General features: G+C 51.0%; 11 protein-coding genes across 11 annotated transcripts; 7 read left to right on the top strand and 4 right to left on the bottom strand.

The window, feature by feature from the left end:
- Positions 1 to 683: 683 nt before the first annotated feature.
- ALTATR162_LOCUS4034 (uncharacterized protein) lies at positions 684 to 2,305 on the top strand (the record flags this gene model as incomplete). The annotated part of the gene is made up of 2 exons (XM_043311644.1): positions 684 to 1,431; positions 1,485 to 2,305. 2 exons carry the CDS (start codon positions 684 to 686, stop codon positions 2,303 to 2,305), a joined length of 1,569 nt encoding a protein of 522 aa, XP_043167579.1.
- Positions 2,306 to 3,196: 891 nt separating this feature from the next.
- ALTATR162_LOCUS4033 (uncharacterized protein) lies at positions 3,197 to 3,852 on the bottom strand (the record flags this gene model as incomplete). Its single annotated transcript, XM_043311643.1, has 2 exons — positions 3,197 to 3,545; positions 3,623 to 3,852. 2 exons carry the CDS (start codon positions 3,850 to 3,852, stop codon positions 3,197 to 3,199), a joined length of 579 nt encoding a protein of 192 aa, XP_043167578.1.
- A 948-nt stretch (positions 3,853 to 4,800) lies between these two features.
- ALTATR162_LOCUS4032 (uncharacterized protein) lies at positions 4,801 to 6,144 on the bottom strand (the record flags this gene model as incomplete). The annotated part of the gene is made up of 1 exon (XM_043311642.1): positions 4,801 to 6,144. The coding sequence occupies one exon, from the start codon at positions 6,142 to 6,144 to the stop codon at positions 4,801 to 4,803; it is 1,344 nt and encodes a 447-aa protein (XP_043167577.1).
- A 446-nt stretch (positions 6,145 to 6,590) lies between these two features.
- Positions 6,591 to 9,563, top strand: ALTATR162_LOCUS4031 (uncharacterized protein; the record flags this gene model as incomplete). Its single annotated transcript, XM_043311641.1, has 2 exons — positions 6,591 to 7,102; positions 7,151 to 9,563. The coding sequence occupies 2 exons, from the start codon at positions 6,591 to 6,593 to the stop codon at positions 9,561 to 9,563; spliced, it is 2,925 nt and encodes a 974-aa protein (XP_043167576.1).
- Positions 9,564 to 9,680: 117 nt separating this feature from the next.
- On the bottom strand, positions 9,681 to 11,240 carry ALTATR162_LOCUS4030 (uncharacterized protein; the record flags this gene model as incomplete). Its single annotated transcript, XM_043311640.1, has 1 exon — positions 9,681 to 11,240. The coding sequence occupies one exon, from the start codon at positions 11,238 to 11,240 to the stop codon at positions 9,681 to 9,683; it is 1,560 nt and encodes a 519-aa protein (XP_043167575.1).
- An 813-nt stretch (positions 11,241 to 12,053) lies between these two features.
- On the top strand, positions 12,054 to 13,277 carry ALTATR162_LOCUS4029 (uncharacterized protein; the record flags this gene model as incomplete). The annotated part of the gene is made up of 1 exon (XM_043311639.1): positions 12,054 to 13,277. The coding sequence occupies one exon, from the start codon at positions 12,054 to 12,056 to the stop codon at positions 13,275 to 13,277; it is 1,224 nt and encodes a 407-aa protein (XP_043167574.1).
- A 1,349-nt stretch (positions 13,278 to 14,626) lies between these two features.
- Positions 14,627 to 17,099, top strand: ALTATR162_LOCUS4028 (uncharacterized protein; the record flags this gene model as incomplete). Its single annotated transcript, XM_043311638.1, has 4 exons — positions 14,627 to 15,017; positions 15,070 to 15,915; positions 15,966 to 16,132; positions 16,182 to 17,099. The coding sequence occupies 4 exons, from the start codon at positions 14,627 to 14,629 to the stop codon at positions 17,097 to 17,099; spliced, it is 2,322 nt and encodes a 773-aa protein (XP_043167573.1).
- A 2,129-nt stretch (positions 17,100 to 19,228) lies between these two features.
- On the top strand, positions 19,229 to 20,008 carry ALTATR162_LOCUS4027 (uncharacterized protein; the record flags this gene model as incomplete). The annotated part of the gene is made up of 1 exon (XM_043311637.1): positions 19,229 to 20,008. The coding sequence occupies one exon, from the start codon at positions 19,229 to 19,231 to the stop codon at positions 20,006 to 20,008; it is 780 nt and encodes a 259-aa protein (XP_043167572.1).
- A 461-nt stretch (positions 20,009 to 20,469) lies between these two features.
- ALTATR162_LOCUS4026 (uncharacterized protein) lies at positions 20,470 to 22,080 on the top strand (the record flags this gene model as incomplete). Its single annotated transcript, XM_043311636.1, has 1 exon — positions 20,470 to 22,080. One exon carries the CDS (start codon positions 20,470 to 20,472, stop codon positions 22,078 to 22,080), a length of 1,611 nt encoding a protein of 536 aa, XP_043167571.1.
- Positions 22,081 to 22,618: 538 nt separating this feature from the next.
- ALTATR162_LOCUS4025 (uncharacterized protein) lies at positions 22,619 to 24,311 on the bottom strand (the record flags this gene model as incomplete). The annotated part of the gene is made up of 5 exons (XM_043311635.1): positions 22,619 to 23,152; positions 23,201 to 23,519; positions 23,575 to 23,900; positions 23,951 to 23,992; positions 24,051 to 24,311. 5 exons carry the CDS (start codon positions 24,309 to 24,311, stop codon positions 22,619 to 22,621), a joined length of 1,482 nt encoding a protein of 493 aa, XP_043167570.1.
- Positions 24,312 to 24,985: 674 nt separating this feature from the next.
- ALTATR162_LOCUS4024 (uncharacterized protein) lies at positions 24,986 to 26,016 on the top strand (the record flags this gene model as incomplete). The annotated part of the gene is made up of 2 exons (XM_043311634.1): positions 24,986 to 25,019; positions 25,073 to 26,016. 2 exons carry the CDS (start codon positions 24,986 to 24,988, stop codon positions 26,014 to 26,016), a joined length of 978 nt encoding a protein of 325 aa, XP_043167569.1.
- Positions 26,017 to 26,166: the final 150 nt, after the last annotated feature.

The following is a 26,166-nucleotide window of genomic DNA, read 5'->3' as shown; positions in this document are numbered from 1 at the left end:
GTTGATGTTGCTCTATATCTGCACAAACCATTCCTACTCAACCTTATATACAGCCATTGCTTGCAAATTCCCTGAATAATCATCGGCTTATAGGTGACATAAGTTGCGGTAAGATCTGAGGATGCGGAGATGCCATGCAAGACTTCATCAAACCACCTATGGTTGTCGATGTTTCACAGCTTTGATTGGCCGCCTCTCAGTGTCGAACAAGTCGTGCTCTTAGCCATAATGACGAGATCCAATACTACCTGAGTCGCGACGCCTTCTCAGAGTCTGGTGGTATGCGTAGAAGTCTTGTCGGACAAGTTTTCGCCTGATTGAGCCACCGACAGGCGTCGGTTGCCGTTTTCGGACGAGACCGATAGCCGTAGCGTGCGATAGCTCCACTTAGACCTCCACACCCCATGTCTCCTCATCCGGTCTGCCCCCTTGCGCTTTACCACCAGTTTGCATTATCAGTGACACAGTGTAGAATGCTTTCCCGGGCGTCCTTGAGCTAGCTGTGGCTTAAGCATGCCCGCGTTACGGCTGATCACACGCTTAAAATGTGCGGAATGTCCTAGTCTGACATCTCCCATCTTCCACCTCTGCTTCTTCCATTGTAACTGAGAGTATTTCGACCATCCTGCAAACAAATACGACGGTGTGCTCACCCTAATAGCCTACTCAAGACCAGACCGAAGATGGCCACGCAAGACCGCCCAAACGTCATCTTCATGATGGCAGACGACCACGCATCAAAATCCATCTCCGCTTACGGCGCTGGGATCAACCACACCCCAAACCTCGACAGAATTGCAAAAGAAGGCATGCTATTCAACCACTGTTACGTAACGAACAGTATTTGTACGCCATCGCGTGCTGCGATCTTGACAGGAACGCACAACCACGTCAATCTGGTCATGACACTCAACTCCGAGATCAACGAGCGCCTTCCCAACGTAGCCAAGAGCTTGCAAGCTGGGGGCTATCAGACAGCCATGGTAGGAAAATGGCATCTTGGAGAAGGTAAAGGGCATGAACCAACCGGCTTTGATTACTGGAGCATCGTACCTGGGCAGGGCGAGTACTACGATCCTATGTTCATCGAACCATCAGGCACAAAGCGCGTGCCAGGATATGCAACGGATATCATTGCTGAGAAGAGCTTGGATTTCATCAAGAACAGGGACAAGTCAAGACCATTCTTCGTCATGTGCCATCACAAGGCGCCGCATCGTAGTTGGGAGTGCGACCCCAAACATAAGCATCTTTACAAGGATCCAGTTCGGCTACCAGATACTTTTACAGACGATTACAAGAATAGAGCAAGGGCTGCTAAGATTGCGAAGATGCGTATCGCAGACGACATCACGTATCATGACCTGGGATTGGTGCAACCAGATGGCGGAAGCGAGATCGGCGAGAAATTGATCGATACATACTGGTGGAGTGAGCTCTACCCATTCTGGTTCTACCATTTGGTGCACTGACATTGTCACAAGACGATCGCAAGATCCCCAACCCAGAAGATGTCACTAGAATGCGCCTCATCGATAAAGATGATGGAACCGTCTTTACTTTCAAGACCCCCGCAGAGCTTGCCGAGTTCAAATACCAACGTTATATGCAACGCTACCTCCGCACCATTCAATCCATCGACGATAACACAGGCCGAATGTTAGACTACCTAGACGCCGAAGGTCTCTCTGAAAACACTATCGTGATCTACACCTCGGATCAAGGTTTCTTCCTCGGCGAGCATGGTTGGTTCGACAAGCGCTTCATGTATGAAGAGAGCTTCCAGATGCCGTTCCTGATACGCTGGCCCAGGGAGATCAAAGCAGGATCCGTGTGTGACGACATCATTTGCAACGTAGACTTCGCACCAACATTTCTTGATGCTGCCGGACTACGCATACCCAGCTACATGCAAGGCGTATCTTTCCGCAAACTATGGCAAAGTCAAACACCACCGGACTGGCAGCAAGTCGCATATCACCGGTACTGGATGCACAACGACATGATACATGCGGCATATGCGCACTATGGTGTGAGGGACCAGCGATTCAAGCTCATTTATTGGTATAATGAGGACTTTGGGCTTGAGGGTGCGAGACCAGCAGATGCCGAGCATAAGGAATGGGAGTTGTTCGATTGCCAGGAAGACCCATTGGAGCTGTTCAACGTGTACGCCGACACCAGGTATAGTGAAGTAGTAGGACATATGACGCAATTACTGGAGGAAAAGATGGCGGATATAGGGGATACGCCTGTGCATCCGACTAGGAGTAGACCCGGTGGCCTCCTCAAAGGGAAGATATGAAGGCATATGTCACCCAGTACTCTTGCTGTCAAATTGGATAGCTCTTAAAGCAATCTTACCCTTTTTGCTACAATCCGTCATTATAGGCTGCGCACTTACTTTTTCCTATCGAATTTCGAACACCTCCTCATAGTATCCGACCTTCCTTCTCTTCCTCATCCCGATCCGTATCCAATTGCGTGTGTAGGTCTGCTGAGATGTAGGCTCTGAAAACAGCCAACTCCTCTTTGTTGAGGTATTCTTTGTTCCTGGAGTATGTAGACAGGTAGTTGTAGCCCGATAGGAACAGCAACTCATCTGTTCAATAAGGTCTTCATTCTCAAGCTCTATGTCGTCTCTCTGTCTCTCCACTTCTCCTTTTTCTTTCTACAAGTCAGCCAGTCGTATAAGCAGGTCAATCTTCTCGATTCGTAGCTGCAACATATCTTTCGCAAGTCGTACTGCTCTGCTACTATCTAACGGTGCAGTGCTGTTTCCGGATTTATGAACAGAATGGGGGTGCTAGTATTGACTTCGACAAAACCTTGATGGCAAGAGCTAGGACCCCTCCCAGCGGATCAGGCATGATTTCATATGCAACGGCGAGGACAGCATTAGGGTTATAGGAGATGTTTCCAGAGAATTTACAACTCTAAATATGGCCCTAAGATAGTTTGCGCAAAGGATGCCCTAGCTAACAGTACCTGGAAGCTAGATAGCTTGCCCAGTACTGGTGGTGCAGGCAATATGTGTGTGCTGCAAAAGCACTGAGCCCCGAAGTGGTATACCATGAACGCCATGTTCTTTTCCCAAACGCCATATAATCGGTGGAATATGGATCTCTCTGCCTCTATAGATAGTTGTCCGGGAGTCCAGGTCCACGCCCTATCGTTCCTTATCTCCAATCTTCATCTACCGCCTCGCACGAACATTGAATGGACTCTCTTCCGCAGCTTTGTACGAATCAAACGCGAACAAGCTAATAAAATACAGCGCTGCAAACCTCACGACTAAGTCGCTCAGTCCGCCGTTGCCGAGCAGCATCCTTTGTAGATTGGCGAACGGGCTCTCGCCTACCGGTCGGCTAGGTTCAGAAGCCGAGCCAAGCGTACGCCCTTTGGTCTGGAATACAGCGGCAGCGGCTCCCGGGCCAGATGTATCGTTGGCAGCTTTGCGAACGGCGGCTGTGAGGGCGGCCGGGTTGGCGCCACGGATGGTCTCTATAACGGATGAGGATTTTATAATGAGGAAGGTCGGCATGCTGTAGCAAACCAAAGTTAGCTTGAGATTCGATAAATGTCGTTCTTCCTGCATGCGTCACTCTCGGAGGATACGTACGCGCTAACGCCGTACTTCTTCGCAACCTCCTGTTGACTATCCACGTCCACCTTGACAAACTGCATCTTCCCTGGCTTGGTCTCCTTCTCTGCCAAGCCCTGGAAGACTGGCGCTATCGCCTTGCATGGTCCGCACCAGTCGGCGTAGAAGTCGACGACAGTGTACGTGGACTGCGAGAGGAGCTGGGAGAAATGCGAAGACGATGTCACGGGTATGATCTTGCCGGGCATGGTGGCGGTGTTGCTTTCTATAGATTGGTCTCTAGCACAAGAGCAACGACTGCGGTAGCGCTGAGATAGGCTATATCGGGTAGTTTGTGAAGTGGAGTTACTTTGGTGATTGGTGTTGCGGGGAGGACAGCTTGCGGCCAGGATGCGCCACTTGGAGCTCAAGCGGATCAGACGCCGAGGCTCATCCGCACATGGCTTAGTCAGCCAAGTTCCGCCATGGTCTCATCTCAACGCGCGCGAATCAGTACGGGACATCCTCACCTCCCGAAACACTCTTTTGGCATTGTGCAGGCGCTGCATCGTTTGGAAAAGTATGCATTCGCTCGAGGTACTAATCCTCGCTGGAGGACATTCCTCGCGTATGGGCTCCCCAAAGCACCTGCTCTCGCTACCGAGTGGGCCGCTTTACGCTCAACTTGTTCGCGTTCTTCACGAGGCAGTACCGAACATCGGGACCATACATGTCTCGATTGCCGCTCGGTCAGACCTCGACTCCTCACTACGCGACGGGTCTGTCTCTCTTCCACCACGAGGAACTATCCCCTCTACCTCAATTACCCTGAAACTCGTAATGGACGACGCGGAGCAAGACATTGGTCCTGCTGCAGGCCTGCTTGCAGCCCACCACCATAAGCCTGCAGCGACATGGCTAGTCTTGGCATGTGATTATCCTCTTATTGAACCTGACGCGGTGCGCCAACTTATCGCGAGCTACGAAACACCAGCAACCTGCTTCAAGAACGCAGAAGGGTTCAGCGAGCCCCTATTAGGTATCTGGAGTCCTGATGCTCTGCGTAGCCTTGTTGAGAACGTCGCCAGTGGTCGCTCAGGGCCAGCTTACACCTTGAAGCGACTCGATAGCAAGCTCATCACGCCTGGCCAAGAAATATGGCTCACAAACGTGAACACCAAGCAAGAGTGGGAAGAGGCTAAAGAACGTATGCACCATCATTCCAAGAATGGCTGATGGGGATAACACAGAACCACAATCTCCCGCAACTCCGCCGAACGTTCCTTTCGAATGTGTACCCAACAGTTGGAAGCTGCAAACTGCGATATAATAGCTGGGCTCTGGTTCCCGCTTAGCTCTACAACCTTATTACCGTCGCTATCAGCTCGTAAGGTACCATGCCGGAAGCAGTCCAAGTGCGATGGAGAGGCTAACAACGCATCCCGAGACCCGTTTCGTTGATGTAGCTTTGCGAGCTCAGGGACTTCGGTCGTTCGGCCAAGCATGTGCCTCAAGAAGGGCACCACGAGGAATCGGAAGCATGCCGCAGCTGCAATTGGGTTGCCTGGAAGACCGAACAAAGGAACCCCATGGCCCGATTCACTATCCGTGGTTGCGAAAAGGACGGGATGGCCGGGGCGGATAGCAACACCGTGGAAATGCACTTGAGCGTGTAGCTCTTCCAAAGCTGGCACGATAAAATCGAATTTCCCCTTCGAGACCGCACCTGTGGTAATCACCAGATCGTAAGACCTCTCTTGTAGCGAGCCAAGCGCAGCTTGAAGTTTATCGGGATCGTCTCGCAATATGCCTTTGTAGTGTGCGTCAACACCAAGCTCCCGCATCGCTGCAACCAGGTACGGGCCGTTCGAATTGAAAATCTGCGATTTGTTGCAACAGCTGTCCAATCCCTCGCTTAGTTCGTTGCCGGTAGACCATATAGCTACTCGAAGTCTACGACATGTAGCGACTTCGGTGATACCTACAGATGCTAGAGCCATGATGTAGCGTGAACACACTACAGTTCCAGCCCGAAGTATGACATCGCCTTGCTGCATGTCGCTCCCTGCGAATCGTCGGTTTACGTGCAACGGTAAAGATCGTGTCACCGCTATTTGTCGGTGTGACTTGACTTCAGCGCCTGTCGTCCTTGGACCAAGTGAGACAGTATCTTCGATTTTGACGCATGCATCGAAAGGCGTGTCGGAAGTGCTTTGCGGGAACTGTGCGCCTGTCATAATCTCCACGCACGGAAGAACTCCATCTTCGAGCTCGTTCGCAAGCTCGATGGGCTGGTCGCCAGCTGCAATTGTTCCTTTGATAACGAATATTGCGGGCTTTTGAGCCGATGCCCCTATAGTCGCCGCCGAAGATATGGCATATCCATCCATGGCCGATGTATCTGTGGGTGGAGTCGAGATGGGACTGACATGGTCTTTTGCCGCAACGCGACCCAGGGCTTCCAGCAATGGCAAAGTTTCAATAGATTTATCGCGTCCATAGGAACATTTTTTCGCGACATTCTGGAGTATCGCAAGTGCTTTCTCGTATTCGATAGCCATGATAGATGTGTTAGGTTGTCGACTAATAGCTGCGACAACACATGTCATAAGCAAATAAAAGAAGCACCGTCACACCGCAGATCCCGGCCCCAAGCATTTCATATCCGCCTATGCAGTATAGTCTCACTGCCTTTTACTTTGGACCCGCAGAGGTTCTGGCTACACTAGACATTAGTTTTGTAAAAAGGCCGGAGATTACGGCATCCTTAACAACAGGGTCATTGTCATTGGCTGGCTATACGGACGCGAGTCGGAAATCTTGCCGTAGAACAACTTCGCGCGAAGCTTAGGTATTGCCAAGGCGGTGTTACACAACGATAACGTCAGAATAAGCCACGCGAAGATGTGCGCGCCTAGACGTAAGTCTATTTGGCTCGTGGCATGACCGCGAGGGCGGTGCAGGACCTTCCAAGGTTGCGACCCATTACTGATAGGCCGATACCATCATGCCGAAAATCAAAATCGGAAATGCGCCCAAGGTGCAATCGCGCAATTCCATCGAAGATATCTGGGGACCTCGCACGCCGTATGTACACGAATGGCCAATCCGAGTGGATGAGGCCAAGGATGAAGAGCCGGAAAGCTGGGTGCAGAGTGCTTGTGTGCTGTGTAGCAATGGATGCGCACTAGACATAGGAGTTAAAGATGGCAAGGTTGTGGGCGTCAGAGGCAGAGCAACCGATCGAGTCAATAAAGGACGTCTTGGTCCCAAAGGTCTGCATGGATGGAAAGCGGCGGGCCATCAAGATCGTCTAACGTACCCCCAAATTCGACGGAACGGCAAGCTCGAGCGCGCAACATGGGATGAGGCTATGAGCCTTATTGTCGAGAAGTCGAAGAAGACCATTGAGAAGCTTACTAGCCATGGTATCGCCTTTTATACATCCGGTCAACTGTTCCTTGAAGAATACTATGTTTTGGCAATGGTTGGCAAAGCGGGTCTGAACACACTGCACATGTAAGTTCTCTTGAGCGTTCTTACAAACGCATCACTGATGTAGCAAAGGGACGGAAATACGCGTCTGTGCACCGCGACTGCCGCAGCCTCCATGAGGGAGAGCTTTGGCAGCGATGGACAACCTGGGTCGTATACCGACATTGACTATACCGACTGCATCATGCTGAGCGGCCACAATATGGCAGCCACTCAGACTGTACTATGGTCACGCATTCTAGATCGTTTGGCTGGGCCAAAGCCACCCAAGATAATTGTGATCGATCCACGGTTATCAGAGACGGCAAAGATGGCGACAGTACATCTGAAGCCAAAGATCAGTACGAATGTGGCTCTATTCAACGGTATCGAGCATCTGCTCTTCGAGAACGACTGGGTCGATTACGAATGGGTGGAGAAGCATACTGTCGGTGTGGATGCACTCAAGAAAGTAGTGAAGAAGTACACACCAGAACTTGTCGAGGAGATTACTGGTGTCCCCGCGCAAGATTTGAGGAAAGCTGCGGAGATCATTGGCACGACTAAAACCCTGCTCTCCACCGCTCTGCAGGGCGTGTATCAATCGCACCAGGCGACTGGGGCGGCATGCCAGATCAACAACATCAACCTTCTTCGTGGCTTGATCGGGAAGCCAGGTTGTGGCATTTTCCAGATGAATGGACAGCCAACAGCTCAAAACAACCGTGAAGCAGGCTGCGACGGCGAATTTCCAGGCTTCCGGAACCATCTCAATCCTGTGCATATGGAAGACCTTGCCAGACTATGGAACATAGATCCCATCAAAGTTCCTCATTGGAGTGAACCGACTCATGTGGAGAACATTCTCAGCTTCATCTCTAAGGGTACCATCGAGATGCTCTGGATATCCGGAACGAACCCGCTCGTCAGCCTTCCGAACACGAATGTAGCGCGCGACTTGCTGACGAAGGAAGACCTTTTTGTCATCGTTCAAGACCTCTTCTCAACGGAGACAACAGCCATAGCTGATGTTGTCTTACCTGCTGCTGGATGGGGTGAAAAGACAGGATGCTTCACCAATGTCGATCGAACTGTACACATCTCACACAAAGCTGTCGAGCCACCTGGAGAGGCATGGTCGGATATGAAAATCTTCCTCGAATATGGAAAACGCATGGGCTTCAAGGACAAAGATGGCAACGATCTCATGCCCTGGTCAGAGCCAGAGGAAGTCTTCGAAGCCTGGAAGAAGCTTTCGAAAGGCAGACCGTGCGACTATAGTGGCATGTCATATGAGAAGCTTACGGGTGGTTCTGGTCTTCAATGGCCATGTAATGAGGAGAATCCTTTCGGCACTGAACGGCTCTTCTCTGACGGCAAGTTCTTCACTAACATCAACGACTGTGAGAGTTTCGGCCACGATCTCGAAACGGGCTCGTACTTTTCCAAAGAAGATTATAACAAGCTCAATCCAGCTGGAAGAGCTATCCTGAAGTGCTGCAATTACAAACCATCACCAGAGGAGCCGGATGAAGAGTACCCTTTGCGACTATCCACTGGTCGTCGCGTTTATCACTTCCACACTCGGACCAAGACTGGACGTACACCGCTACAGAATGCTTGCCCATCACCCGATATCGAAATCTCGAAAGAGGATGCAGATGCTGTTGGTGTGAAGGATGGAGACGAAGTACTTGTTGAGTCAAGACGAGGCAAAGTCGAGCTTCCTGTGCGTGTATCTGCCATCGAAAAAGGGCAGACCTTTATTCCGTTTCATTTCGGGTACTTCGATTCTGAGGATGGAAAGGCACGAGCAGCTAATGAACTGACGACTGCGAGATGGGATATGATCAGCAAACAGCCCATGTTCAAAGGTGGTGCAATCAGAATCATCAAACTTCCGTCGACAGATGGCGAGGTCAAAATCCACGCCAAAGAGCAGCAGTCTGCCGCTCAAGCAAAGGCAGAGAAGAAGGCTGAGCCAATGGACATTGGCAAAGTTGGTCCACGACGCCGTGGAATAGAGCGCTGGATAGGCGAGCTGGAACAATGCTCCATCTACCTCCTAGAAATCTTCGACCAAATCCTCGAAAAGACTAAAGCTTACTCTGACATCCAAAACGGGCTAGACGCCATTTATCACATCGCTGTGCGCTTTAAAGATCGCCTGAAGCCACTTGCGGATAAGTATGAGGATGACAAGGACTGGGGCACGCGCCGTGCTCACACATTAGCGCATACGCTTTTCTTCAATGAGGAAGATATCGAAGGTAGCTATCTGATGTTGGAGACTTTGCAGGGTCTGCATGTGTATCTGAGTTATATGAGAGGTGGTCTGAGGGGTTTGTGGCCGGCTGCACAGGCATTGTGGGATAAGGATCTTTGTGACTGTGTACAAGAAGGGTTCGAAGACGTTGGCAAGATGGAGGAATGGTGCTTGCAGCAGCTGCAAGTCAGAGCACCGCAGGCGCTTGTTGTACCTGTACCAGTCGATGGGCAGATGTAGGTGAGATGTCCCATAGCGGTAATGAATAGTGCGGATGTGCAGTATGATCACCCATGTTCGCCTGAAATTCACTACGGAAAAGAGTCTATCTTACGCCCTATTATCTTTAAGTTGATCTCAAACCTGACGTCTGAACTTCTTCAAGGGTCTCTGTTGATCAGCTGGCTGGTCAGGATCCCAGCCAACCAAGCAGTTTACAGTCTCAGCTCCCAGTCCTGGATCGTTAATGCGGTCACCGATCGGCATGCGGAACTGGCCCATAAGCTTAACATACGAATCGAGCGCATCGACCATGGTCTTTCCAAGAGCCAGCGCCTTCTCCGCCCTAGTATGCGAATAGAAAGTCAGAAGTTCAAGGGCATCGTCTCGCATTCCATTCTCCACCATTGTCTTGGCAGTACGCTCCACCCACTCAATATCCGCAAATGAAGCATTTTCGAACCCATGTAACATGTTCTGAACGATAGGTAGGTACGTTTCCGGGTCCGAGCAAGTGTAGTACAATACCTGCTTGAAGATGCGACCAGCAAATTGCGTGGCTTCTTGGTGCTGGTAGTCTGTGTCCAGGAAGGTCGAGGCAGCGTCTTTGTACAAGTAGCGGTGCAGACCGTACTCAGGTGGAATGCTCTTCACGCCCAGCCACCACGGGTTAAATGGTGCTGTTACGGAGCTGGTTGGCGCGACCCAGATGCGAATCAGATCCGGATCCATGTCTGCACGAAGGGAGACAACTTGACCGTACCCGGCTTCGTCGTCTGAAATGCGGTAATCGCGAACACGCTCGATAAGGTCTTTCTCCGTCACAGGAGCCATCGCACGGGTAGCGTTTTCAAGAGCGGCTTGGGACATGTACTTGGCGCCTCCGTCTCGAGCGGTGTATCCTTCCGCTTGGTAGGCATACGCGTTGAAGATGTTGAAAGGCTCGGTGCCATTCGGGTTCCACCAGCCTTGTTCGACGGCGAAGCTCACGATATTAGGACTACCCATGTAGTCTGAACTGTTTTCAAAATCGACCGGGAAGTCCTCAATGTACCCTGGGTAAAGCACACGTACGTCGTTCTCGCCTAGACGTTCCGCTGCCCAAAGTTTCTGACCTCCCGACATCTGCCATACGACCCAGCCTTCGTTTGCGTCTGCAATTAGATGCGAGTTGCCACCATAGTCCGAGTATCCGTATTCTGCAATCATCTGGCCAAGGAGCTCTACGCCTTCGCGTGCTGTGCTCGCTCGTTCCATCACGATGCGAGCTAAATCGGAGTATTGCAATCCAGTCTGAGGGTTCGGCGTCATGGCAATGAGGTCGTCTCGATTTTGAGCCCAGATGTCCCTAACAGCAACGCCCTTCTCGTTCACACCGCCGTTCGTCAGAGGAGGAGGGAAGCCTTCGAAGTCGGAGTATTCCATGGAAAGATAACGGAACGTGTGAGGCACTTGAGAAATGTTCATCAATTTGCCTGGCATAGATGCAGCTTCGGTAACTCCAACGGTGATTGTCGCGTTTGGGGCGTGATCTTTGGCCGGGAAGATTTGTAGCCAATGTGAAGACACTTCCTCTCCGGTCCCGCCTAGCATAACGCTGCCATCTTGTGTCAGACCTTTTCCGACGTAAAATCCATAGCTGGCTCGAGCAGGCCTAGCGAAGCTCAGAAGTCCTACCGCAAGGAATCGTGTGAGCATCTTGCTGACCGATGGTGAAGATTAGGGCGTAAGAATCTCCAGAAAGAACTTCGGACTTTTTCTTCCCCATGGCAAGGGTGGGGGGTGTCTGAGAGCGGACCGACTACGTCAGATAATCCCGAGATGGCATATTGCGGAGATCAAACCGGCTAGAGATGGTCAAGCTTGTAGTGTTGAAGATGCGCTATGCGGGAACAGGTTCGATGAGTCTTGGCAGCTGAGTCGCGAACGGGTTCGGAGATATTTGTGAGCGCAACAGCCGGTTATTGCGTATATTAGCCCAATTGTCTGCCTTATCTTTCGTTTGCGATCATCCTTGGCTCGTGAGAGTTGTTACAATCTCGACTGTAATCGGTGTTTGATGGGAACCGTCGGAGATGAAGAGGCGGGGAACGCTCAGTAAGCAGCTACTACGCTAATCATGCACGAAGGAGCGGATCGTCGTGTATGACTCTTTCGTAGCCAACCTACATGACCCACCACCTCTCCAGAGCGAATAAGTCCATTGTACAATTGATGCAATCGCGAACCCCGACGGCACGGTGGTCCACACCGCTTCGTACCTGCCAAATGTAGCCTCCTAGATACACCTTGCGCCCTTGAGATGTGTCATATAGGTGCCTAGAAAAGGCGCGCAGATGGATTTCTACCGATTGTGAACTCAATACCTAGTAGACGGCTAAATGGCCAAGGGTGAGGTATAAGTATCCCAAGGCGTTCAGGCTGTCACAGCAACCCTACGTTTCTCTTCCAGTTCTCATCACGACTCTACAAACATCATCGCTCTTTGCTATCATTAGGAACCGGCCCGCCATGTCTTCACTCTCGGCATCCTCTACTCCGCGTCAGCGCATCCGGGACCTATTGCCGACTTTGTATCTGGGTCGTTACCAACCTGGCCCGAAGAACAGCTTGACAGATGTCCCTGGTGTGCTTGTGCACACGGAGTCCATCCATTCATCGCCTGCTTACCCCAATGCACCACCGAACGACATCAATACAGGTGTTACAACCATTGTCCCACGTAAGGACTGGTTCCACAAAGCTTGTTTTGCGGGTATATTTCGCTTCAATGGCTCTGGAGAGATGACCGGGGCGCACCTGATCGAGGAGATGGGTCTCTTGTTTTCTCCAATCATCATTACGGGGAGCTTCGGCGTTGGCTCAGCATACAACGGCATCTACGAGTATGCTATCCGCGAAAATTGCGACAAAAACGGCAAGGTCGATTGGTTCCTCCTGCCTGTTGTTGCAGAGACCTTTGATGGTTTCTTGCACGATGTGTCCAAGTTTGCCGTGACACCGAAGCACGTCGTAGATGGCATAGATAAGGCGAGCAGCGAGCCTGTAAAAGAAGGCAACACGGGAGGTGGCACAGGCATGATCTGCCACTACTTCAAAGGAGGGACAGGGTCTAGCTCTCGTGTGGTGCCTGGTGAAGATGGCAAGAGCTATACCGTTGCTGCGCTTGTCCAAGCAAACTACGGCAAGATGTGGGATTTCAAGATTGGAGGTGCGCCCGTCGGGAGACTCATCTACGAAGAGCAGAAGCGCAAGATTGAAGAGAACCCTGACGACCCAGAGTTACTAGCGCAAGCCAACTTGCTGTTCAAAGTGAAGAAAGAGAAGGACAAGAAAGACGGGTCTATCATCATAGTTCTTGCCACAGACGCCCCGCTTCACCCGCAACAACTGCAACGACTGGCCAAACGTGCGACTGTCGGACTATCTCGTGTAGGCGGTTATGGTACAAACTCCTCGGGCGATGTATTCCTCGCTTTCTCTACAGCCAACGAGCTGAACGTTCAGACGGTCACGGCTGGGCAAGCATCTGTCGATCCGTACAAAGCGAGAGAAGTGCCAGTGAAAATGACCGATGATCAGACTATCAATGCCTTATTCGAGGCGAGTGCTGATGCGGTTGAAGAGGCCATATACAACGTGGTCTGTATGGCGGAGACGATGGAAGGCAACGGAAATAAGATCGAAGGGTTAAATCTAAGTCGAGTGAAGGAATTGATGCAGAAGTATCTGTAGGGTCTAAAATAAGATTCGAATATGAACTCCACTCGATGAATACGATGCGTACAGGAATGCGTTAGTCGAGCATCGTCTACAATGGGCCATCTGCAGTTGTTTGCAAAAGGCTTAAATGGTTGCGCTAACTCTACCTACACAGGAAAGCCTGCTATTCAGCCAAGGATGGGCGTACAAGTTTCGGTTACTGCATCCGCCGATGTGATCTGAATGCTAATACTTGTGTAGCGTGCATCGTTGCGTGATTCAGGCACGAGCCTGACTATAAATGGCTGCATGCTTCAGAATCATAAGCAGATCTGCGCGCACGTGCTACGACGGCAGCAGGCAGTTCGTTTCAGTATATGGAGGGCAGATGCCATCTACCAATGACAAGGATACGCAAATCTACGATCAGCAAAAGTCTGTGGAGAAAGCTTGCCGATGCACGGGAAGGCATATCCCCTACATATCGCGCGGAGTTGTGGCGCAGAAATGTAAAGGAAGCGGGAAGCCGAGTGGACGAGCTAGAAGGCTGGCGAGATGCTGCGCCGCTGCATCGGAGATACACCAGTCTAGGCCTTGCTTCTACGAACACGATCGTCGAGCAGCTTTCGATCAGCGGCCCCCGGTCGTTCGTTCGTTTGTTACACGCTCGTGAGACAGTGCAGCGCAAATGATGGCTCCTGACTGGAAGAGGGAGGTGGAAAGTAATTCCATAACTGCTTCAGGCATTTGAGTGGTGCGATGGGCGGTCAACGTTAAGCTCCTCGGGTAGCGTTCGCTTGACGAATAGTGCAAAAGCATCGTATGTTGTCTCTTGGACGCGGATAGCTAAATTGAGCGACAGCGCGTCCTGGCGATGAGTTTGTGGGCCACATGATTCTGATGATTGTGTTTGCATGAGCTGTGAGGTCTGGACTTAGCATGGTGCTGACGGAAATGCCCTGTTATTCCGCATTGGAAAAGGGCAAAACTCTCAATCGTAGTAGCAAACAAATCGAGCGATTGCAGAACCTGACTTTGGGGTATGATGAACAGTGCTGCCATGGAAGAATATAAATACCATGGACGCATTGTGTGGCGGCATCTTGAATTCCCATGGAATTTCCTGCCCTGTGGCAGAAACCGGCAGCTGCCACTAGCGCGTGTCAAAAGTGGGTCGGGGCTGTGAGAGCCTCGAACACCCTTCTTTTCATCTACATGGTCCAGACCACCGGCCACGACTGCGCGCTACCCTATAACGTCCTTCTCAGCCTCTGCCCGCCTGTGAGGCCATAGTCAAGGCACCGGCCATGCCGTGTGGCCACCCTCATATATGCCATTTCTCCTATTGCCCATCCGCTTCTCACCACAGACGTCACCCCCTCATGGCGATCCCTACCCTTTCTAGTTCTCCCATCCCAAGCTTGACCGAAGTTCTGGAGCGAATTGGGCTGACCCAGTACGCTCAAGTCCTATCCGACAATGGGTTCCACAGCTGGGAGAGTGTGGTAGACATTACAGAGGATGATCTCACAACGCTCGAGTTCAAGCTTGGCCACAGGAGATTACTACAGCGCGAGATAGCCACCTTTCGTGGGATCCCTCACTCATTATCGCTGGAGCCAGATTTGAATTTACCGGAACCCACCTCCTTATCGACCTCCGCTTTGGAAAGCTTCACGAGGCAGACAACTACCCCTCCACCGAGAGAGAAGAGGAGGTACAGGCGGCATCCTCGGGCAGACTCAAACGCGCCAAAAAAGCCAAAAACAGCCTGTACGCCATTCTTAAGAAAACACCATCGGGATTTGATCTAACATGTCATCAGATGTTAACTTCGCTGACCAGCTCCGCACTGACCCTGAGGTCAGCCAACTGTCCTTTGTGGATATAGCGCGAGAGGTCGGTCGAAGATGGCAAGAGCTCCCTGCAGAGAGAAAGCGGATATGGGAGAGCAATGCCGCTCGAGCTATGCAAGAGTTCGAAGCCCAGATGGACGAGTACAAGAAGACGGATAACTGGCGGAAGTATCAAATCTACTTGAACGAGTTCAGGACGCAGCAAACAACCTCGATCTCCGGCAAACAACGACCAGGGAACAGTCGCTCAACAACAGACACTTCTAACAACACCAGACAATATTCATGTGCTAGTCCAAGCTCTTCAGACAGTCCGTTGTCCCTCCAATCCTCCAATGTATCGGCCGCGCCGGAAGCCGAAGCATGTCATAATGCTTTGACACTGGCGTTCAGTGAGCTAGTCGCCCTGCGGGGCGAGATACTCAACGGAGGTGGCTTCCAGCAGTTCAGTCAAGGGTTTCTTCCGCCTGAAGACCGTGTTCGGCGGTCCATGTACGCGTTCGTACGAGGAACCGGATCGCTTCTCTTCATGTGGACGTACGAACAGGTCAATGAGATACTTGACCGCATCTACAGGCCTCAAGAGAAGGTGGATGACATGACGCTTGCTGAGTGTTTTACCGTGGCTGCTATGGGCGCGCATTACGATATCGATGCTTTTCCCGATCGGATGCGACGACTTCTCTATGCGTCTGGCACCATCCATTTCAATGAACAAACTGCGAGACGAGACTATTTCCGTACGATGCGACTATTACTTTCGCTTTCGTTCTATTCAATACTCGAGAAACACATGAGCGCCAAGTATCTGATTGGTACGTTCACTTCCCGTTGATAACCGCGCCATCAAGCTAACAAGCCACAGCTGCAGGGTTGCAGATCGCCCGTTCGAAGTGTCCAACCGTGCAAACTTCGTCTCGCTTACCTCTGGACGAGAACTGGAGGAAGGTTTTCCGCAGCCTCGTTTTTATGGATTCTTGGCTCTCCTACACGCTTGGTTATCCCTCCGAAGTAACAGCAAATGACACTCAGGTATGCCGCTAGGAAAACGGATCAGTGTTGGTGATACTAACTTAGTCAGGTCACCTGCGTTGTATACCGTCCAGATCAAGTCTCCATCGATGAGCTCATACACATGCAGACTAGCAAGATCAACTTGATCGCCGCGGAGGTCGCAAAGACATTAGCATCTCCTGAGCTGGCTACTAAGGGAAACATCACCATGCTTACCATGAAGTTGGAGAAGTGGCGCGAAGAGGTTCCTCATGCGTTACAGATTCCCACACTTCTGTCGAGCGAAGCTCAAGACTTGACAATCTTCCAGAGGCGCGCGGTCTTCATGGTACACATCATGTATCTTGGTGCGCTGGTCTTGCTATATCGTCAGCTGCTGGTGGCCTCGGCTGAAGCCCAGCTTATCGACGGCACAACGTCTTCTCTGAACAACATATCTGTTGAGGACGTCAAGATGTATCGACAGGAGTGTGCGATGGCGGCCCAAAATATCGTTCGCATATTAGGACTGATCTCCTTTGACGGCACACTGACTAAGCGTTGTTGGATTATCATATATTGGTCCTTCTCGGCCGCCGTCTGCCTCCTGTTCAGTGCAACCACCAAACTCATGGATGGCCAGGTTGACGGCGTCGAGGCAGATCTCGCGTACGCCAAATCGTGCATGGACATGCTTGAGCCCTGCAAGCCATGCGAACCTGTCGCGGCCCGGTATCTAAACACCCTGTGGCCGCTGTATGATCACTTGCAGGACGTTCATCGTCGGACGGTCGGCAGGTCGAAGAGCAGCATCTTTGCTATCCTTCAGCCCGACCCGAGCCTTTTGAGCCCGCCAGTACCAGTATCGAAGCAAGAGATGGGACCGATTTCCGAGAAGCTTACGATGCTTCTTACGGACCCCTTCGGGCGAAAGCAGGCTGCCGACAGTACCCAAGGGCGCATCCTTAGTAGCGATGGATCGTGCTCAGTTTTCTGGTTCAGGTGAAAGAGGCATCGATGATGCGATTATCTTCAGTTCGTGGCTCCTTGCCGAGATAGAGAAGGTTCGGACGGCATAATAGACCCGAACACACCTTACAATTAATCGAAGCTATAACTATCGAGATCGCGGTAGAGGCTTATACCACGAGTAAATCGACTTCGCGAATCGGAAACCTGATTCATTGCACAAAGTGTGCTGGTAGCCAAGTTCAATAGACGCAAAGTTTACAGCGACGCGGAACTGTCATGCTACTATATATGGCACTGATTTCGAAGGGCCAGCTCTCCGTCTTACGCTACGAGATTTGGATCGATAGCGCGACTGCACGTTTCAGTCGTTCCTGACTAGCAACCATTCCAATGGATTGTAAGCTGATGCGTCTCCGCCTGCACGTACCAAGGGGTTATTCACTGTAGCGGTAGATACGCTTAAAGTACCGGGACATACACAAAAGGGGAAATATACATGTGGCTGTCGTTAGCAATATTGGCTGGGCAACGTCATTGGAACGAGGATGCGAGCAGTTCGCGCAACGATAGTGTATCCTAAGCAGGAAAACTGGGAATGTATCGTGCTGTAGTGTCGATCACGGGAGCGCCCGCCGCCCGTAGCGTAAACGTTATCGTCAGCAAACTTCTACCCGCTACTTTCAGCTGAATCAATCATTGTGGCGTCATTGGGAACTTGACTAGGATTGTCGCAACCAGTCTTCGGTATCATGGGGCACAGCTTGCTTGGTTCTGCCATGGTACCACATTGTGTGCTATGATGACGGATGAAAACGTTTACGGCCGCGGTACAGCAAGTGATACGCGTAATTCGGATCCATATTTCATAAAATACGCAATATCTCCCACAACTGGCTCATTCGCAGTCTTACGATTGTTACCCCTCACTCTGAGGTGTAGCCAACACTGCCATGACTTCTGCAAGTTGAGAAATGGCTCAGCTGATGTTGTCTTAAGCGCCGCTACGCGATTCCAATAGTGCGGCAGTTAACGATGTCACGAAGTTTTAGTGCCCTCGCGGACACTTTAGGTAGGAACTATCTTTATCGAAACGTGTTTCAGCGGGGTTTGCAGCAGCAAAGGCAAGGTCGTCCTTGCTAGCGAACTGCTTTACCTACTGTACGACGTCGTTTTGGTGCGATCGCGATGCCCGGTTTGATCGGCCTCGGTGCGGTCGGGTCGGTGTAGGTTGGCTTGCATCATTGAAGATCATGCTCGCAAATTGGCTTAGGAGGAAAGGAGAGAAGCGTACGTACGCGCGTGTAGGTATGAGATAAGCAACTTGGCTCCCTCAAATTAACGAAGACGCAACGGAGAAGCTCCACCCCTTTCCCTGGCCCTGAAATCCCTGGGAAAAGTAACGGTTGTTGATGCGCTACAGCGACTCAACGCCAACGCCGCGTTTTCTGTCCGAAACCGAAACGCTGTTTTTGCCGGCCGGTGGTGATGCCATCTGGCGCCTGCTAGTTGGCTACATAAGGTTGTCGTGGGATACGGGCAATGCACAAGCGTGGGCGGATAAGGAAAGGGGGGTGCGCAATATGCAAGTCTAGATCTACAATGGGATCCACCCTGGCAGCAGCAGCGGGTGGAGACTCCTGGGCATGAGGGAGGCTCGTTCGCGTCATTTGGGGTGAAATAGGCAACGGAGTCCGTTGCAGGGAATAATAACCTCGAGTCTTCTTTCCCTGGCATCTTGCTTGCTTTGCTTTCTCCTCTTGTTTGCTTTTTAGCTTTATCGTTAAAGAAGCTTGTTCGTGTCGACTCGAGATAGACCGACTGCATACCGATGCGAAGCGAGATAGCCACGCCGACCGAGAGATACGATGGACTACGGATACGCCACGGAGATGGAGAGCCCTTTTGTGATCCCACATGAGGATGTAGAGGCGCTGGGTACTTCAAAGGCGTTTTGTGCGCTAAGGAGGCATTTGGCGGGAGATGCTAAGTATGTTGTTCCCTTTACCGCGTGAAGCTTATCGCGCTTCGTATCGCCATCTCCACCTCCACATGGACATGCACCCCAGCTGCGTCTCAACCCCAATTGCATGAGCAAACACTAATGGATATGGCAGCTTCTGTGCAACACATACGCAATGCTCTCCCCAGGCGAAACAAACATACATGCTCCACCGCGATATCCTCCACGCCCTCATCATGCCCGTCGTAACCCTCTTCTCCCGCGCATCAACACTAGCTTCCGCCGCACTATGCACACAGCGCGCCTCTGATCTCGAACTCGCCTTCTCAGGAGAATCCCGCAGCGCATTCATCGGCCTCCAGTGCTTCATCACCGAGGAAACAGACTGGTGCCGCACACGAGGATGCCCAGCATGCGTCGTGACTGCAACTCTGAGCACCGACAGCCACATCCGATTGACCATTGCAGCAAGCCTACTCAGCACGGCAAACATCGCGACACCGACGCAGGAAGAGCCGCCCCAGCACATCGAAGACAGAACCCTACCACCACTCCCCCACATCCTCCCCGCGCTCCAACACGCCGTCATAAACGACCCTTTCTGGGAAGGCTCAGAGATCTGGGGATACATACTTTCTCGCGCGACACAGCTTTCAGCTGGAATCCAAGCCCTCATTGCCGAATGCGTAAACCTCGAATCCCTTGTTTCGTCGCCGACCACCGAACGCCCCGCCTCAAAGCGCGGCTTGACACATCCCACTGTACCATTCGTCGTATCAGGACAAGCAGTCCAGGAAAAGGGCGTCAAGCTCAGGAAGAGCAAGCTCGCCAAGCGACAACTAAGACTGCGGGATGAAGAGGTAGAGCTCATGCGCAGAGTAGCCATGCAGTGCTGGGCTAAAGCTCGGGTGCCCAAGCATATTAGAGGAGAAGTCTTGGGTCTGAGCGACAGCAAGAGGGCGAGGAGTCTGACTTGTCCATAAACAACCACTTTGCATGTTCGGCAGGCGTTGCGTCGATTGGAAGGGGTGTAACATGGCGTTTCTTGGTGTTTGGTTCGCATATGGGAGATACCACAGCATACCACTTTTCATTAGGTTGGGCATCTCATGCCACGAGACTGGTTGGTCTCGGGGTTGGATTGGGCATATACACGGCTTTGGGATATTTCCTTTGTACGACATTAGGTACTACTGGGGCACAGAGTGTTCTTTAGAGGTTCTAATCATATCTACTTGTTATTTTTATGTAAACGCCTGTTGAGTTACATCGAACGCGCGGGACGAGTTGGGGCCAGATGTGGTTATGACGTTTCGCCAATCGGCATGTGGATGGCTTCGCAGCTGCCTGTTTATACAGTCTCAGCCTTCCTTCCCCACTTACTTGCCCCCATCGACACAACAGTTCTACAAACTACCTGCATCTTTCCATACACTGTCGAACGATGTCAGAAAGTAGCATCGAATCATCTTCTCTATCTGCAAAAATAGAGCGATTGAGACTATGCGACAACATACCTAACGAATCAATCTACGAACCACTCCCAGCGGGCGAGTTCATACGCGTGCTGAAACTGCACCCTGGCGATACCGAGTATGATATCGAGTGTAGCCTTGAGGTTATGGACATAGAAAGTTCCAAGGGCTCATACGAAGCGATATCATATGTTTGGGGCGATGCCAACGACACGGTTGACGTGCATTGTAACGGACTGCAGGTGTCGATTACCGTCAGCCTCGGGGATGCTCTTCGGAATTTTCGACATCCTTCTGAGCCCCGACTACTATGGGCAGATGCTTTGTGTATCAACCAGGAAAACGATCAAGAGAAAGGACATCAGGTCAAGAGAATGGGCCAAGTGTACGCCAATGCGAAGTGTGTGCTCATTTGGCTTGGATGCGATGTTCAAAACGTCGCCGAAGATACTTTTGCTCTGATCTGCGAGGCCAATACATATTTTGGGGACTCTTTGAGGAAAGCAAGTAATAAGGTCAGCAGGATGGAACACTTTACGAAACCATATCCCATCTGCGTAGACAAAGACAGATGGTCAAGGGTCGCAAGACTCTTTAAATTTCCTTGGTTAACAAGAGTATGGGATATTCAAGAAGCAGCCATAGCCGAGGAATGGCGAATCTTTTGGGGCTCGGTCAGCATCGACATTGCTGACGTAGTAGAGATATGCGTGTGGTTTTGGATAAAGCCTGACTTCAGGACTACCATTCAGGGCATCGCCGGGAGAAGCCGACATCGCAAGGCTAGCGAAGTGAACCTCTACTTCCAATACAATACTCATCGTCCAAGGTCATGGCAGCAGTCTCGCGTTGGATTGAGTTACGTCGCCACTCGATTGAACGAGAAGAAGTTCTCGACAATTCTCTACGCATCCCGATATCTGGAAGCGACTGATCCTAGAGATCACGTTTACGCATTCTTAGGTTGTCCACTCGCCAAAGACAACGAGGGCCGTACACTGGTGGAGGCAGATTACACATCGTCGTTACATGATATTAACGTCCGTCTCGCCTACGCGCTGATGAATGATCCTGTAGAAGGACCGTCAATCCTCTCGACTGTTCATCATCGTTACCGCGAAGATACTCCCTCGGGTGATGTGTGTCCATCATGGGTGCCTGTGTGGCACGTTGCCGGAAAAGATCGCGCGCGAATGGCGAAAGAAGTGTACTGGTATAGAGCTGGTACATCCAGGAAGTTCCTTGCAGTCACTGGATCCGGCAAAGGTACTTTAACTGTCGATGGATGCCCATTTGACAAAGTCGTATGGAGGTCGGATGCGATACAGGTTTACCTAACGGAGTCGAATTATACATCTCTCAATTCAGTGACGCATGAATCAGGTGTATTCGGTATCGATGCCTTATGGGATGAAGTATTCCACAATGCAACCAAATTGGAGCTTTCGGTGCGACAGAGTGACTTTATACGCACGTTATACATGGGCTCTCCGCGACAGAGAGGCGCTTATGATATTCCTGACCAACATTACCAAGATGGGGTTGAGACATGGAGAAAGAGTTTCGAACGTCATCTCTAGATGAGTTGACCTCGAATGAGAGGAGAAGGGTAATTGCCTTTAGAAGCCTGTTCAAAAAGATCCGCAATGCGGGATTGTTTTTGACAGAGCATGGACGCATCGGATTAGCACCGTTAGGTGAGCTGATTGAAGTTGGCGACGTATGCTGCATCGTTTTTGGAGCAACCGTCCCTTTTCTCCTCACACCAGCGAAAGAAGGCCGGCATAGGCTCATCGGCGAATGCTACATACACGGTGTGATGAACGGCGAAGTTGTCCAGGAACTTGCTGAGAGCGACCTCAGTGACCATCACATCACCCTCGAATAGAAGCGCCAACGTCTTTCTCCAACACTGTTCATTCATCGACTTCTCGTTGAGTTTTTCTAACATCGTCCAGTCCTCTGGCGTATCTCAGTGTGGTTCTGAGCAGTTCAGGAGTTTTGGAAAGCTCTTAGAGTAAACCTGAAACACGTATCGCAGAACATTATGTTGAATGTCACGATCTCGCAGGTCTGAAGGAACGGCATTTTCCTACCGCAGTTGATTAAGTCGTTTAGCTATATCTGGTATCTAAAGTCCGGTTCGCGATCCGTATATTGCTGTCCAGCAGGCATATTATATCCATGTGCAAGTTTGACATCCTTCCTCTTCTCTCTCCTCTTGTATATCGCCCTGATAATCCACCATCCGCACCAAGCAAATGCCAAACAACCTAAACTCCACGCATGACCTAGAGTATACTTCGGAGCTGCGTGGCTTTGGTAGATTTGGCCGGATACCACACCACCGATATTGGTAAGGGTGAGCAGGATACCCAAAGATGCGGCGCGTTTGCCATCGGGTGCGCAGTTTGCAGATAGCCAGGTGATATTTCCGCCGGTGCAAAGGAAACAAGCAGTCGCGATAAGGTAGGTGGCAAAGTATTGGACGTAAGGACTAACGGGAGAAAGTAAAATCGCATAACCCGCAATGCCTACAGGCGCCATCAGAATTAATGGTAGAAACCGTGTCTGGTAGCGATCCGATAGGTATGCGCCAATAGCGTAGACGATTGCTCCCCAGATGTTGACGGGAATGACGAGATATTGCGCCTAGTCGTGTTAGTATTATGTCTGAACCCGCGGACAACTAAAGATTACCTGTTTCGTAGAGAAATTGAACCCATTCCTGATGATGATGGGCAAGAACGTGCCAAACCCGTACAGAATGGTCACGACCGCGATCTGAATTACTCCATGTACCCAGCTTTTGATGTCCTTCGCTGCTTCCTTGATATCATCTTTCCCATAGTGTCCAGAGCCCTCAGAGTCAGAGTATGCTTGTGTGCGATGTGCGCGCTGGCGCATAAGTGTCTTCTCGTCGTCATTGAGGAAGTACGCAGTCTCGAAGGATTTCGGGACGAGGAAGATGCAACAGAATGCCCATATCACAGTGATGATACCCTCTATAACATACAGCCTGGATCATTCGTTAGTCGGAAAGGCTTTTTAAAGTCAGGATACCTACGACTTACCACCTCCATCCCGACCACCCAGCCACTCCGTTCATATAGAGAATGCCAAATGCGATGAGGCCACCGAAGGCTCCCGAAAGTGCTGATGCTATGAAGAGATACGCGATTCGGATACCCAACTCTTCTCTAGTGTACCAATTGCACAAGAACAACGTCATTGATGGAAACAGGCAACCTTCGAAGAAACCTAGGAAGATGCGCGTGGTGACTAGACCGGCGAAGTTTTGCACAAAGCCCGTGCAAAGACATGTAACGCCCCAACAGAAGGTGATCGTGGGGATAACCCTGTTGAACTGTAGCCGTTTGACGAGCAGCGAAGTTGGAAACTGTATATAATCAGTTATGCCGGGCTGAAGGAGTCGAATGCAGAACGTACTTCTGCGAGGATGTAGAAGATGTAGAATACCGATACAGCAGTCTATGATCTTGTCAGTCTTGACGCATGTCGCTTTTGTCTAGCCAAAGACTCATCCTACGTTCAATTCGCTTCCCTTCAATCCGATATCGGTCGTCATACCCTGTGTGGCAGCAAACCCGATATTTCCACGGTCCAAATAGCTGATGAGCATCAACATCATCATGACTGGTGCAACAAAGCAATCCAGCTTTCGCCTCAGCGCATCCTCCTTTTTCTTATTCTCGATAGTTTCCGGGCTTTCGTCTTGCTCAAGGTATTCGCGCTGCACTTGTTCATGCTTCTCGTCGGCTACCGAGCGTTGGTGGTCTAGTATCGCCATTACGGAGAGAGGTTGGAGAGCGAAGATGTACTAGTGGATGTACAGCAACGAAGTGAGTTCCAAAACCTCGTTCAATCTGGACTCAAGTGCCCTCTTGTGTTATGCATCATCAACCGTGCAGTCTATTTCCGGCGCGCATGTGCGCCATGCGCTCTCCTGCGCTCATTACTCATGTCCATCGTTCATGCCTAGCTAGCTCCTTCTCCAACTTTGATGGTTCCATCGTTTCCTTCTGCACACAGGACGCCTCAAGTCCAAAAGGCATGACAGAGGTGCACATCGACGTCGGTGGCGCGGCGTATGCTATTAGCCGGACTGCCGATCTGTGAACGTTGCGGAGGTGGAGAAGCCATGTGGTTCCCCAACGCGGGGTGAAATGCGGGGCTCGGTTTGGGGGAACATCGCATGGTTTAGTACGAGGGGAACTCCGAGTTAGAGGAGATTGTCTGGGGTTAGACATCGTTGATGCACGATGGATGCGGGGAGCATTGATGGTGGTGCGCTCGTCGCAACAGTGATCCCGAAGTAAACATTGCGCTGCTTAGCACGTCATTCACATTGACGCCTGTATATTCGGACTTGAGATACTGCTTGCAAAAGGTAGTCTTGTAGCTCAAGTGCACCTAACAGACGCAAACATCGAAAGACTGAAAGAAAACGAATTCCCCAGTACCATGTCTTCACCAAGCAAGACCGTAGCCTTCATTGGTGTGTTCTTTCCAAGCTACCTCCATATCTTCTCTCGTGCTGATGGTCTACAGGCCTCGGTGTAATGGGATATCCCATGGCTCTCAACCTTCGTAAAGGGCTCGACTCCTCTCACACTCTCCTAATCTGCGATGTATCCGCCTCAGCCCTCGAAAAGTTCCAGTCAGACACCTCAGGCCAGGGTCCAGTAGAAATAGTTAGAAGCGGATACGATGCAGTACAAAAAGCAGACACCGTCATAACGATGCTCCCAGATTCGAATGCCGTAAAGAAAGTATATCTCGATAAGGAAACGGGAGTGGTCGCTGGGGCGGAGAAACTACCAGAAGCCGGGGATGGGAAGCTGATCATGGAGTGCGGTACCATCGAAACTGCTACTATCCTGGAAGTCGCAAAGTCAGTGGAGAGCTCTAGCGCAAGTAAGATGTTGACATTCGTCGATGCGCCGGTTTCAGGTGGACCGATGGGTGCGCAGGACGGCACATTAGCTTTCATGGCTGGTGCAAACAACAAGGACATCTTCCCTACCGTAAAAGGGTATCTCAGCCATATGGGCAAGCCTGATGCAATATTCCTCTGCGGTGATATTGGAGCAGGCACGGCATTCAAGGTCATCAATAATTATCTTAGTGCCATCACATCGCTCGCGGCGTCTGAGGCACTGAACATCGGTTCGAAGATGGGTTTGGACGTCGCTCTACTTACGGATGTGATCAACGTCTCTGGCGGACAATGTTGGGTCACAAGCAAGAGTAATCCAGTACCGGGGATACAAGCTAATGTACCGAGTTCACGTGGATACGAAGGCGGGTTTCGCATTGAGCTTTGTGCAAAGGTGCTAGGCATGGGTAGCCAGCTTGCGGAGATGGTTGGAGCGCGTACTATACTGGACAAGCCCACGTTAGAAGCGTTTGGTGAAGCGATGCAAGATGATAGATATCGAGGAAAGGATGCGAGGGTGGTTTACAAATGGTTGAATGAGAGCGAACGGAAGTGAACTATAGTACGAACCTAAAGAGTTATGGCATGATATCACAGAGTAGGATGAGAAGGCCAGTCCGGGTCTTCAGTCCAAATTTCCAGTCACGGTGAAGGCCAGTGTGATGGCACTTCAAGTATTTTTTTGATTTCTTTTGCTTCGTTATCT

The sequence above is a fragment of the Alternaria atra genome, assembly GCF_907166805.1.
Source record: "Alternaria atra isolate CS162 genome assembly, contig: 23, whole genome shotgun sequence".
NCBI lineage: Eukaryota > Fungi > Ascomycota > Dothideomycetes > Pleosporales > Pleosporaceae > Alternaria > Alternaria atra.
The sequence above is the reverse complement of the archived record's forward strand: the minus strand, read 5'-3'. Positions and strand labels throughout refer to the sequence as shown.